Here is a 13843-nt window from a genome sequence, read left to right as displayed (position 1 = left end):
GTATGGATCTATTTCATGGGTAGGCAAACTAAGGCCCGGGGGCTGGATCCGGCTCAACTGCCTTCTAATTCCGGCCCACGGGCGGTCCAGGAATCAGGGTGTTTTTACATGAGTAGAATGTGTGCTTTTATTTAAAATGCATCTCTGGGTTATTTGTGGGGCCTGCCTGGTGTTTTTACATTATTGGAATGTGTGCTTTTATTTAAAATGCACCTCTGGGTTATTTGTGGGACATAGGAATTCGTCATCTCCGGGTTTTTTGTGGGGCCTGCCTGGTGTTTTTACATGATTGGAATGTGTGCTTTTATTTAAAATGCATCTCTGGGTTATTTGTGGGACATAGGAATTGGTTCATTTCCCGCTAAAAAATATAGTCCGGCCCCCCACGAGGTCTGAGGGACAGTGGGCCGGCCCCCTGCTGAAAAAGTTTGCTGACCCCTGATCTATTTGTTCCAGCAAATGGAAACCTCATTTTTCTCTGACTACAGCAACTATCTCAGGTTTCATTCTTGAGGGTTGATGCCACTGCCACATTGTGTCATGGGATTCATCCCCAGATAAGTTAGTACAATTCCAAGTATACTCCCAGGTAAGTCCTAGGATTGCAGTTGTACGGTAGTTGGGGTATGGTTGTAAACCACCCAGAATCATTTCTGAAGGGCAATATACAAAGATTTTAAATAAACAATTATCTAATAAGGTGCTGCAAATCTTTGGCTATCCAGTATATGAGAAACTCCCCTCACCTGGTTTGATGGGATTTCACCGCCTGCCCCAATTAGGTTCCACCCAACCCCTGGCATTATGTTCCACCTTAACTCATTGCCTTGTGAGAAGAGGAGGCTCAGGAGTAAACTCTACACAAATCTGGAGTGGAGTCCCTAAGATGGCTGGACGGCACCTTGTATACCGGTAACTCCTTCCAGCAGCTCCTGCAGCTCAGCTGGTGCCAAACATCTTGCTCTGCTTTCCTTTGGACCTCATCCTTTGAGTGAGGCCAAGAGCAGAGTCTTGTCGTCTGGGCAGCCCTGGACCTCCATGCACACTGCCCAGGCTTGCACCCCGGGGAGATCACTTTGGTGCTGCTAGCACAGCAAAAACAATGTGCGATGCAGCAGTTACAAATGTTACTGGTCTTTGCAGCTGCGGTTCTCCAAAAGTTAGACTTCACCCCCGGAGGCACACTCCATTGTCTGTCAACACAGACAGATGCCACCAACCCCAGGCAGGAGTGCTTTCAATATTACAAGCAGGCAAAATATTTTCTTGCTACATTTGTTTTTCTCTATGGTGTTTTCACACACGAATCCCTTTCTTATTTACCTTCGAGTTAAACGATTCTCACTTCTGACTAAACACATTTAGGATTGAGCTATATACAAACATCTTGGCCTACTGCAATCACACTTGGACTCTTGCTTTTGAATATTCTTAAAACAAGAGCTAAAGACAGACTTTCAATAATCAAACACACACTCTAGCCAACGAGGGCAGTTCACCAACACTATAAATATGATCTGAACTAAAAGCAGCAACAACCCTAGTCTAGTGTCATGTGTGAAAACAGGCTAAGGCAAATTTCCACCTTCCTATTATACAACTCATTTTGGTTTGCTTTTCCGTTACTCGAAGCTGCACATTGTCTTTTCCTGCCCGTTGCATGTCATGCAGGAATTCATCAGGTGTGCAAGCATTTCCTGGAAGGGAAGCGAGTGATCCTTGGGGTGGGGGGAGTCACCTTTGCTCTGTCGCGTGCACAACACCTGCTAAAACAAGGACGGGCAACATCTGGGCGTCCAGATTTTTATTGTTCCTCCGACTCCTATCAGCCTAGTCCAATATGGCCAATTGACAGGGATGGTGGAGTCGCAGTCCAGGAAACAACTGTCGGTCCGCAAACGTCATTTGAGCCCAAGCCACAGAGAGAAATGGTGGTTAGGCTCTGCGCCAATGAACTTAGCTACACTGTCATTGCCGATCTCTCCTGCGCCTGCTTCTTCCTCTGAAGCAAAGCCCCCTCGAGTGCAGCGGGACTCAACTCCCCAGAAAGCGCGCACAGGATCGTGTCCTCGACTTGGAAACTCCGATCTGCGATCCCCGTTGCCCCACCCTCTCTCTCCGTTTGCGCAGCCGGGTGAGTTGGGAGCAGACCCCCCCCCTTCCGTTGGGTGCTTGGGACTTACTCCGAGGTAAAAGCGCGCGAGGAGGGCTGGAGGAGGGCCTCAGCTCAGCCAGGAAGGAGAGGCCGCCCCGATCCGAGCGCACGCAACGGGCTTCGGCGGCGGAGAGCGCAAAGACGGAGCCGGAGTTGTAGCGGTGGAGATGCGATTGTCGCCCGCCTCGCGGTTGCTAGGCAGCCGCGAGGCGTCCCCGCCAATCCGGAGCGGCTCTCTCCGTTGCCGGGGCAACAGCGTCTTAGAAACGCGCCTTGCCGGGCGAGCGTGCGGAATCTCGGGCGGCGGAACTTCCCAGAAGCTCGTCGCGGGACGTGGGGGTCTCGCCGCCCCGCTGCCCCCCTCTCGCAGGCGCCTCTGCCAGCCCGGGGAAAGCTGCACGGATTTAAGCCAGGTACTCACGATCCCGGGAGGAGGGGGGGGGGGCTTCCCTGGGAATCATCAGGGAGGAGGGAATCCTTTCCCGTAGTTGGAGAAGTGTCTGCAGGTACAAAATTGTGATTTGTTTTGTTTTAAACCAGTACAGTGAGCCTGTGACTTACACAGGGGTAATGTTTCAGGGCAGGGCTGGATTTCGGGCGCCGCCACCCCCCCTCACCCCGCACAGGGGGCCAAGGCGAGAGGGCGCAACATAATAATAGTAATACCCATATAAACATAGGTTTATTGTTATCTACTGAGAGGATCCATTAAAAAGCAACTGTCTGTGCCAAAAGGAATCATTGCGAAAATAAATATTTTTTGTCCTCGCTCAGGCCACCGTATTGCCAAAGTCCACCCTTAAAGCCAAAATAGCATATCATCAGAGCACACCGAGTGCAATGGCTGGTGGGATTGCCAAAGTCCTTTTTCCTGGGACGCCTGCCCCATTTTCTGTTTTGTTTTTATTTGAAGTGCGTAAAGTTGAAATAACACAACTTAAATGTGCAAAGGTTGCGGGCTTGCTGCAGATGAAACAAGTTCAGAGAAAAGGTTGAGTGGTGGTGGTTGTTTTTGTAGCAACAGGAGCAACTGCTGTGTAAAAGAAATCCTAAGCCAGGCATCCCCAAACTGCGGCCCTCCAGATGTTTTGGCCTACAACTCCCATGATCCCTAGCTAACAGGACCAGTGGTCAGGGATGATGGGAACTGTAGTCCAAAACATCTGGAGGGCCGAAGTTTGGGGATGCCTGTCCTAAGCAGCCAAATCTGTTTTCTCCCTTTTGCTGCAATTTATTTGCTCTTTCTGCCTAAGGAGCATAGAGCAGCAGACCTGGGAGTCTTCCTGTTTTGTATTCAGGACATCCATAGATAGATTCTTTATTGCGGCTAAAAGCCCACACAAGCAAAGTACATCAAACAGAAAAAGTAAAGAAACTGCATTTCAGAAACAAAACAAAGACAAACAGAGGCAGCATCTCTATAAAAGTTACACCACAGCCATTTGGGGGGTGAGCGCAGTCGAATATCTATATATGTGTGTAAAATTGCCGAGAAATAATAGAATAAAATAATATATTAAAAAGAGGACATCCATAGAAAGATAGGCTTGTCTGAGAAATCATGGTAGGCCACCTTCATGGTCAAATGGGGATTTGAGTTTGGGTCTCCACAGCCCAAATTCAGCATTCATTATAACTACAATTCCACATTGGCTCTGCATGTAGTTTATTCACAGCCTCACCTTATTCATACTGACTTAGAAATACCCTATGTTTGGTGGAGCCTACTCCAAAGGAACCGTGCTTCATATCCTAAATAGACACAGTCCATTATTTAAGCATGTTTAGGTGGAAATAAGGGATGAAGCAGATGTGATGTGCAGTGCAATCTTCCTGATCCAACCTGCTTTCTAGGCATGGGCCAAGTGCAAATGTGGACGAGCCCTAAGTTTCAGCCCCCCAGAATTGCTCAAGCGGCTTGTGGAGTGAGATCAGTTCTGATTCAATTCCATGCCCTCATAGCTGGTGTCATGCCTTTTACTTTCCACAGGAATCATGTCCAGAGTGGTTAGTGCAGCTGATTACAGTAATTTATATCCTCAATCCCATGGAATTGTGTTTAATTCAAGAGGCCCGTCGACACCTTCAACCAGATCATCAACACGCAGCAACAGCAGCAGTGGCAGCAGCAGCAGCACACAAACATCTTTCAAATCAATTTCAAGTAAGCATGTTTACTAAAGTTTATGTTGCAGGCTCTGACAGCAGCCAAGCACTATAAGGCAGGCTGCTAGAGAGGTGAAAATTATCTAGGGGAACAGAAAGAGCAGTAGGTTTGTGCTTCATGTTCTCAGCATTTTTCTGGCTCTTCTTAAAATGATTTAATGCATTTCTCTAAGGCGGGGAGATGTGCAAGCAAGTCTTAACTGAAGCCAGTGGCAGTAGTAAGAATATTGGGATTGAAACCCCAAATATTCTAACAGTGGTAGCAGAGGATGGTTGGCGATCCACGGATTTCTAAAAAGCGTAAACAGGCACCTGACGAAGGCCTCAATCTGCAGCAGCTGATCCAGAGGAAGCTTATTTGTTTCCTCGTTGGGAAAGATGCACAAGATTGATTTTCTACAAGATGGAGTGAACAGGAAGTGCAGTTCAGTTGCGCCTCCTGCTGGTCAGTTACACTTCCAGCCTCTCCCCCCCAAAAAAATTCCATTTCAAAGTGTCCCTTCACTTGAGTTTCCTTTCTGCATAATTAAGCTTTTTTGGTCTGGTCTGAGAGAAAGCATTGTAAAAGCTGCATCAGTGTAGATAGGGTGGGGAGGGAAAAAATAACTCTGAAAAGTCTTCTCCAAAAGGATTTTTGAAGCCCCCATTGTTACAGAGAAGAAACCCAAAGCAATATCACTCTGCGGAATCCCTAAATAGCTTTGACTGAGATTTGGCAGGGTAAAATATGTACTGTAGTGCAATACAATTCAAGGAAATTGGGAGATAGGTCAGGCTACTGCTGACCTCCAATTAAGGGTGGTTTCAAGGTAAGAGGGTGTTAATTGGGACTCTTTTCACCCCAAGAGGTAAAGCAAAGAGGAAATAAGACCTTCAGGCCTCAAACTGGCTTGAGTTTGCTTTTATCATAGAAAGGCAGGATGTAACTATCCAATATAAATAAATAAAATAAGGATACTTCCCAGATGCCTGGTGAGAGGGGCCTTGGGTCTTCCTTCAAAGATGTAGGAGTTTGGAAACTTATCTGCTGTGCTTCAAGCTCAAGAGTTGGAGGAGGAATGTGGAGCACTGTATTGCTCAAGGAGGATGGGTCTCTTAGCTAAATGGAGCCTCCTTGTTTAGAGACAGTCTGCTTTTGGATGCTAGGTGCTAGGGACCAGCAGTAGATGAGAGCTACTGCCTTCATGTCCTCCTTAAAACCTTCTAGAGGCATCTGCTTCTTTCCTCTGCCGACAACAGAACAGTGGGCATGCCCCCATCTCTCCCTGCCTGTTTGGAGTCCTGAAAGATTCCTACTGCAGAAAAGTCAAACTTAGCTTGATAATGTAGAAGTTGACATGACTTTGTGCTTGGTTTGCTGAAGGAACTATGTACCACTTTTTAATATATTTTCCAGCTGCATCTGCCAGTTCTCTCCCTGACCCCACATTGTCTTCGGTGGATATTGAGCAGATTTTGCTTCAGAAGGCTCTTGCAAAAGAAGATGAACTCAAAAATGCCTTTCAGACAGTTGACGTTGATCAGACCATGAAAGTCACGAAGGGTGAATTTAGAAGAGTGATTGAAACATTCATTTTACCCCTGACGCAAGAACAGTTTGATGCTTTGCTGGACAAGGTGTGTAGTCTTGTGGGAGTATATAAACTTTTCCTCAGTTGTCAAAGGGCCTAACTGCATGTTGCATTAACTCTCATTAGGCATAATTAGCAATCACAGCATTGGTTTTTAAAATTAATTCCCATATGTGAGTTAGGAGCAATTGTGATTGTAAAAACCTCCCACTTTTGCATCAGTTAGAATTAGGAATAAACCTCCTATTGGTGCCAGTGTGAGTTTCTCACCGTCTCAGCTGGAATCTCTCCCCATGGTGTGAATCACACACACAGGTTCTTGGCTTCTCCCCTGCTGGGAAACAAGCCATGATCTGGCTAGGCATGTCATCTGAACTCAGGTGAGTCACAAGCCAATAACAAACTTCTCTCTCTGCATGCTGTTTTTCTCTCTGCACACTGAGGTTTTTAAATTGTTGTTATTGAAGAAGAGACTCCGGACATATAACTCTCTACCTGCAACAGGAAATAGTGTAGTCCAGGAAAAAGCATTCCAACTTTGATTCTGTTGTGTGTATAAATTTGCTGTGAGTCACAGGCCCGATGGAATTACAAGTTTTCTTGTAAAACATTCTAGCTCTTGTGATACTTCCCAATATTAAACGGAAGCAATATGTCAGTAAGAAGCATGCAAAGAAGCAGCCCGCTGAAAAGCTTTCTTGAGTGTGTGGTTTTACAGAAAGGTGGAATATAAATTATAATAAATAATATTACTGGTGAGCAGTTAGAATAGCAAATATTTTTATGAGAGAGCTGTGGGCTGTTTGAAAGCCTATAACACATTTGTTGGGAAATGAAAGAATGCAAACAGATCTGAACAAAGAAGATTAACTATTTAATTAAATGTTACCTTAATGGAACAATAAGGGAGGAGGCAACATGACGAAACACAACCGTCACAGAATACCATTCACATTAAGTTTCTTTATATTGAAACAGATTCCGGGCTGTACCAAAGTTGCTGTACCTTATCTTGAGTTCTTGTCGAAGTTTGCTAGACCGATTAACCACCTCCAAAGAACGTAAGAACTTTTGTTGATTTGAACTAAATTGAACTGTGAAGGTCTGGGATTGGTAGACGTAGTAATGCCAAACTTCAGACAGGCCTATACATCACTAAGAACATGGTGTTGTCAGTGAAAAAGGCAGACCAGTGCCAACTCCCTTCTCCCTCTCAATATCTTATACAGTGGTGCCTCGCTTAACGAATGCCCTGCTTAACAAAATTTCCACTTAACGAAAGGATTTTTCGAGCGGAGGTTGCCTCGCTAGACGAATTCGTTTTATGAAAAATTCGTCTAGAGAATCACGGTTTCCCATAGGAATGCATTGAAATTCAATTAATGTGTTCCTATGGGCAAAAAAAAAAAATCAATTTTTTTTTCAATGCATTCCTATTGGATTCACTAGACGAATTTTTCGTTATAAGAAAAGACCCGTGGAACGAATTAAATTCGTCTAGCGAGGCACCACTGTACTTCAACTTTCCTGGCAATGTCTGGGATTCTTGCCCAATGAATGATGGCAGTGTGTGAGAACCTGAACTTAGCAGCCCAATAGACTCAGGGTTGTGCACCAGCACCCATATCTGTATAACACAGAGAAATTCAGGGAGACTGGCCCAGGAAATTACCATCCTAGCAGCCTTGACATTCTCAAAAACTCGTTTGAGTGGAGATCTAGATCAGCCTGTATGGAGAACTCTGCAGTGCTTTGTACGCAGAAGCTGTCATACGGACACAGGCACCTGATAACTATTGTGATCTGTTCATTATTTTAAGTTTCCAGAAGGGTAGACATGTTAGCTTTCTAAAATAATCTATATTTTTGCATTAAAAAAAAAATACCAAAGTACGAGTATTTAAAATGTGTGATGTAAATTCCAATCTCTGCCCCCCCCCCCAAAATCTGTATCACCGTAAAATACTAGCCTTTTTATGATGACATAAGCCTATCAGATTCAAAGGAGTAGCCCTAATTATACCCTGATCTCCCACTGGAGGGTAATGCAGCTGCTGTTATTTTCTTAGACAAGATTTTAGAAAGTGAGTTTAGGACTACTTTCTGACTTGAGTTACAGCCTATGGCCTTTTTAAAAACCAAATTATCTTGGGCTGCAGAGCATTATGTGCCTAAGATAGCGCCATATAAATAAGTTTTTGGCAGATAAAATCACTCAGATTCAAAGGGAGGAAGACTCCACCGTGGGATGGAAGAGAGCCAGAACTTTATCCAGAACTTTATCTGCAATCATTTTCAACCTGTTACCTCAGAGGATGTGGACAGGATGCCTGGACGAGTGAAAGAGACCATCTGTCTCCTTGATCCTTGCCTATCCTGGCTTATAAATGTGAGGCAGGCAGGGCTGGGCAATAGGTTTTGTGGGTTGGTGAATACTTCCCTCTGTCTCACTCGCTGGATCATCACCTTGTTGTGGTGAGTGGGCTTGCATGTTCCTATGACCCTTGTGAGTGAAGCCGTCGGGAGTCTCGTACTCCCAGCAGGGTCACCCAAGGCGGTAAGGTCAAAGGGAAGGAGCTAGACGAAGAATGATCCAAGAAGTCCTCAACGGCAGAACAGGCGGGTGATAACAAGCGGTATGTTGTTGTTGTTGTTTAGTCGTTTAGTCGTGTCCGACTCTTCGTGACCCCATGGACCATAGCACGCCAGGCACTCCTGTCTTGCACTGCCTCCTGCAGTTTGGTCAAACTCATGTTCGTAGCTTCGAGAACACTGTCCAACCATCTCGTCCTCTGTCGTCCCCTTCTCCTAGTGCCCTCCATCTTTCCCAACATCAGGGTCTTTTCCAAGGATTCTTCTCTTCTCATGAGGTGGCCAAAGTATTGGAGCCTCAGCGTCACGATCTGTCCTTCCAGGGAGCACTCAGGGCTGATTTCCTTCAGAATGGATAGGTTTGATCTTCTTGCAGTCCATGGGACTCTCAAGAGTCTCCTCCAGCACCATAATTCAAAAGCATCAATTCTTCGGCGATCAGCCTTCTTTATGGTCCAGCTCTCACTTCCATACATCACTACTGGGAAAACCATAGCGGTATGTTACAATGGCAGAACAGGCAGATGAAGGCCGCAGCAGACAGGAATCTACCAGTTTGTCGTGACTACTTCATGCTATCGGAACAGAGCCCTACTGCGAAGACTATGTGTTGGTCAGCATGCACTGATCTACACACATGAAACAAATTCACACACAGGCGTCTTCCAAAAACTAAAAAAGTAAAACTAAAAGCTAAGAATCATTTAATCATTTAAAAAGCTAAGAGCGTTCTGCCCTTTTGAATCTGAACCCTAAAAAAGCTCAACAACCTTGGGGTAAAATCATAAAAAAGCTCAACTTCAATCCTAAAAAAAGGTCAACAACTTTGGTTGGCCCTTTAGTCGACCCTAGGCTGAGCACAAAGGGGCTCCCACTTTCTTTTTAACTCCTTAACTCCTTGGTTTGGCTGGGGCCACTTTCCCTGCCAAAGCCGTTTCTCTTCCCCACTTAGCGGTTTGTTAGCAGGGTGGGAAAGGTGGTGAGGGAACGGGAGAGCCCTGTAAAGGCTGAGAGGCAGAAAGTGCTGCTCTCCGTGTTGCAGCAATCTAAAGATGCTCTGAAATACTTGGGATGGGAGAGAAATAGAAGACAGCAGAGCACACCTGTCTTCCTTATTTCTGCCAGGAATAGTTACAAAAGGGAGAGAGTCCTTGAGATCATGGGTTGGTGACAAGGGGTCTGTGGGGAGCTTGTTCCAAATGGGCAACATGACACTGGATCCAAGAAACAAACAAGATGGCAGCTTGGTTCTGTGAGATCAGTTAACAGCCACTAGTGGGGGGCTGCAGTGCACAAACAATGCATAAAACGGAGCCTTTTCACGGGGTGTGTGTGTGCAGAAAGGCGCTGAATATCTTGCTCTTTGGGGAAGTATGGTGGGCATTTCTGATCTGCAACATTGTTCATGAGAATTTAATTTACCTTTACTTTTTTAGGTGGAGTAGTGCTGAAGATTCGCGGTCAAGGACATTGAGTCAGCTAGAATGCCTCTTAAGGGAGAAGGTATTGCACAGCAAGTAACACTCAGTCATTTCCCTTGCCCTTGATAGCCGGCTATTAACTGTGGTCACCAGTGAGCTCTCTCTCTCACAAGATCTCTCATGTATACAGAGAACTCAGGGGGAAAGGAGTGTCACCCACCTCTCATTTTGTGCTGAGTTTCGGATCCACAGGGAGACACTCGCATTGCTTCTGACTTTCCACAGTGCCTGATGTGAAGAGAGGAGGCAACTCTGCCTCTTTGCACCCTTGTGCCAGCTTGGAAGACCCTTGAACCCTTGCTCCTTCCAGGGTCTGGAGTAAATGCCAGAGAACATGGGGGCAGGAAGGGGGTCTGTGTCTGTTTCCACTCTTTGCCCCCCATGAAATGCATTGAGCGCTTGGGGAAAGAGGTCTTCTCAGTGTTGTGCTGGACATCCAGGAACCAGCAGTCTACAGGAAAAGATTTATGGTTTCCCCTAGCACCCACATGACACTGGGCTTTACTCACCTAAGAAACACACTTTGGCCGCCAAAGGCAAATCATAGAATCATAGAATCGTAGAGTTGGAAGAGACCACAAGGGCCATCCAGTCCAACCCCCTGCCGAGCAGGAAACACCATCAAAGCATTCTCTTCTCCAGGCTAAACATACCCAGCTCCCTAAGCCGTTCCTCATAAGGCATCGTTTCCAGGCCTTTGACAATTTTCGTTGCCCTCTTCTGGACACGTTCCAGCTTGTCAGGATCCTTCTTGAACTGTGGCACCCAGAACTGGACACAGTACTCCAGGTGAGGTCTGACCAGAGCAGAATACAGTGGTACTATTACTTCCCTTGATCTAGATGCTATACTCCTATTGATGCAGCCCAGAATTGCATTGGCTTTTTTAGCTGCTGCATCACACTGCTGACTCATGTCAAGTTTGTGGTCTACCAAGACTCCTAGATCCTTTTCACATGTACTGCTCTCAAGCCAGGTATCACCCATCCTGTATTGGCGCCTTTCATTTTTTTTGCCCAAGTATAGTACTTTACATTTCTCCTTGTTAAAATTCATCTTGTTTGCTTTGGCCCAGTTGTCTAATCTGTTAAGGTCATTTTGAAGTGTGATCCTGTCCTCTGGGGTATTAGCCCCCACTCCCTATTTGGTGTCGTCTGCAAACTTGCTCAGGATGCCCTCAAGCCCATTATCCAAGTCATTGATAAAGATGTTGAATAAGACTGGGCCCAAGATCATGCTGGCATAACTCTCCAGGCTTCATAATTAGGCAGGAGGTTTGTGGAGCAGAGGATTTGCAAGTACAGCTGCGGCATAGCAAGATGGAGCAGCCTTGTTTGCCAAGACACAGCCTCTCTGGCATCTCACCCACATATATCTATATCGGATCCAGGTGCCAGCATCTTTCTTTCACGAAGGGTGTCTGTATCTGTCATCCTAGACTGTGTGAGACATTAGCATATCACAGAGCTGTCGGGACATATTGCATCCAAGACTGTCATTCATTCCTCACTACAGTAAAGCCTATCAGTCATCGCTCAAATATAGTTCTTATGACTGTCATTGCTTTTCTTCATCGTATATATATATATATATATATTCATGCAGCTAACATGAGTAACATTTCCATTTCCCCATGACAAATGAAAAAAGCCAAGCTATCTTTCTGTTGCAACATTTATGAACAGAAAATATCCCCCCTGGCCCCAATTAAGCTTCCAGAAAAATTTAATGTATAAGAGCTTGTGTTTATTAATTTATTTGATTAAGGACAATCTAAGATTAAGCTTATATGTAAGTATCGATCAGTTGTTGAATGCAGGATCTTTTGCAGTTTTAGCATCCTTAAATTGGGGAAAAAAGGATTAATCTACAAAGTCAAGGAGATGATGCACAGATTTGGACGATCCTGCAATTGCAAATGTCACCTTGAATATCTTGGGGGAGTATTTGCATTGTCAGTGTACAGATGCTCACCAGCCCATCAGATAGATATATATGTTACTCTCTTAGACTGGAGGTAGAACAGCACAATGAAGTTGATGAAAGGGATGCAGAAGTTGCATCTTCTGTGCTAAACTTGTCTCCAGGAATTCTCCAGCTGGGGGACTGAACGAATGGATGCTCTTAAACCCCTTTCAAATCCCAGCTTCAAGACTAGAATAGCAATCCATCTATTAGAGTTTCATTTATAAGCAGCTCGGGACAGATCCCTCGTCTGCTAGTGTACTCTGTGGCAGGGGTGGGGAACCCCAGGCCTTGGGGGCCAAGAACTGGACACAGTACTCCAGGTGAGGTCTGACCAGAGCAGAATACAGCAGCCTTGGGTTGTATTTGACAGGAGTTTTTCTCCACTTGCATTTGAGGGAGCCAAAGGGTACTCAGGAGTGATGATGTCAACAGCCTGAGGCATTCAGATGATATCAGCCGGAAAATTATCTCTTGGTCAGATGCAGTTAGTGGGTTCTATTCACCTGTCTTATTTTTAGCCTTTAACATGATTAGCACCAGGGATCTCATTAGCATTACACTAGCAGGGGACTCGGGGTGTGGGTGGCGCTGTGGGTTAAACCACTGAGCCTAGGGCTTGCTGATCAGAAGGTCGGCGGTTCGAATCCCTGCGACGGGGTGAGCTCCCGTTGCTCGGTCCCAGCTCCTGCCAACCTAGCAGTTTGAAAGCACGTCAAAAAGTGCAAGTAGATAAACAGGTATCGCTCCAGCAGGAAGGTAAATGGCGTTTCTGAGCTCTGTTCTGATTTTGGTGTTCCATTGCGCCAGAAGCGGCTTAGTCACGCTGACCACGTGACCCGGAAAAACTGTCTGCGGGCGAACGCCGGCTCCCTTGGCCTGTAAAGAAAGATGAGCGCTGCAACCCCAGAGTCGTCTGCGACTGGACTTAACTGTCAGGGGTCCTGTACCTTTATAGCAGGGCATTCACAGATGTAATAAAGAGCAGCATGTGAAGAAGTAAATACCTTACACTCAACACAAGGCACTTTTGAATTTCCAGAACAACATAAAGTAGACGGGGCTTGGCTCTCGCATCACCATCACTCAGTCTCCACCCCCATCCTGCTCCCCCCTGTTAATTATTTTTTCTTTTCATTTTATGTTTATGAGGATTTGAAAATAATTTAATTCTTTTCTATCTGGTTTGGCCTATCTTTACCAGCTGGTAAATAGGAAACGTTCGCTGTCGGAGGCTAATCCTCTGCAGAGTGTAAACAGATGGAATCAATATAAAGTGACAAGTTAGACTGTGCTACTGAGAATATGGAGCCAAAACGAAGAGCATAACAGTCTCAGTACTTATTTGGTTCCAATTCATTTGGTGCTGAATAGCACTTCATGTATGCACAGCTGTGCCCTTCCATGGTGTGTGTGTGTGTGTGTGTGTGCGCGCGCATGCACACATTTTTTTTTGGGGGGGGGGGAATCTTTATTTCAGTGTTGATGGGGACAATTCCAAGGGGAAAAACTTTTAATTAAAGATTTTGTACAAAGTGGCCTAGACGTAGAATATAAGGGATAATGAGGCATAGATGTACTTATTGGTTAGAAACATCATTTCTTTTTCTTTTTAACTTACTTAACAATAGAAAAACATCAACCTCAGTCCTTTGCATGGGGTTGAAAGCCCTTCAAATTAAAGTATGATTGCTGCCAATCACTCACCTTGTAAGAGCATAGTGGGGGACCACACTAGAAGCACAGGGTGTTCCTATATCTACAGAAAAAAATGGAGCTGTTTTGGTGTAGGGGGAAGAGGGTTCCATGTGTGTTCTGTCTGCATTGGATGTTTATTGCATTGGATTGACAGCATTATTGGTTATTATTAACTTGACAAAGTCCCAGCATGTAGCAAGAAGTGATCTGTTACG

The 13843-nt window shown here is 45.4% G+C and overlaps 1 protein-coding gene across 4 annotated transcripts in view; it reads left to right on the top strand.

Moving 5' to 3' along the window:
- Nucleotides 1-2423: 2423 nt before the first annotated feature.
- The window catches only part of EFCAB6 (EF-hand calcium binding domain 6), a 113134-nt gene continuing 101714 nt past the window's right edge, over nucleotides 2424-13843 (top strand). For 3 of the 4 annotated variants that reach the window (XM_088669918.1, XM_088669917.1, XM_060275194.2), the window contains exons 1-5: nucleotides 2424-2568; nucleotides 4146-4319; nucleotides 5718-5938; nucleotides 6871-6953; nucleotides 9921-9987. In XM_088669918.1, the coding sequence (XP_088526044.1) occupies nucleotides 4151-4319; nucleotides 5718-5938; nucleotides 6871-6953; nucleotides 9921-9987 (540 nt within the window). In that variant the 5' untranslated portion in view covers nucleotides 2424-2568; nucleotides 4146-4150. Of the gene's footprint in view, nucleotides 2569-4145; nucleotides 4320-5717; nucleotides 5939-6870; nucleotides 6954-9920; nucleotides 9988-13843 lie in introns of those variants that run through there. The other variant, XM_088669919.1, reaches the window with a different exon arrangement.

The sequence above is a fragment of the Zootoca vivipara genome, chromosome 5, assembly GCF_965207765.1.
Source record: "Zootoca vivipara chromosome 5, rZooViv2.hap1.1, whole genome shotgun sequence".
Taxonomy (NCBI): Eukaryota; Metazoa; Chordata; class Lepidosauria; order Squamata; family Lacertidae; genus Zootoca; species Zootoca vivipara.
The sequence above is the reverse complement of the archived record's forward strand: the minus strand, read 5'-3'. Positions and strand labels throughout refer to the sequence as shown.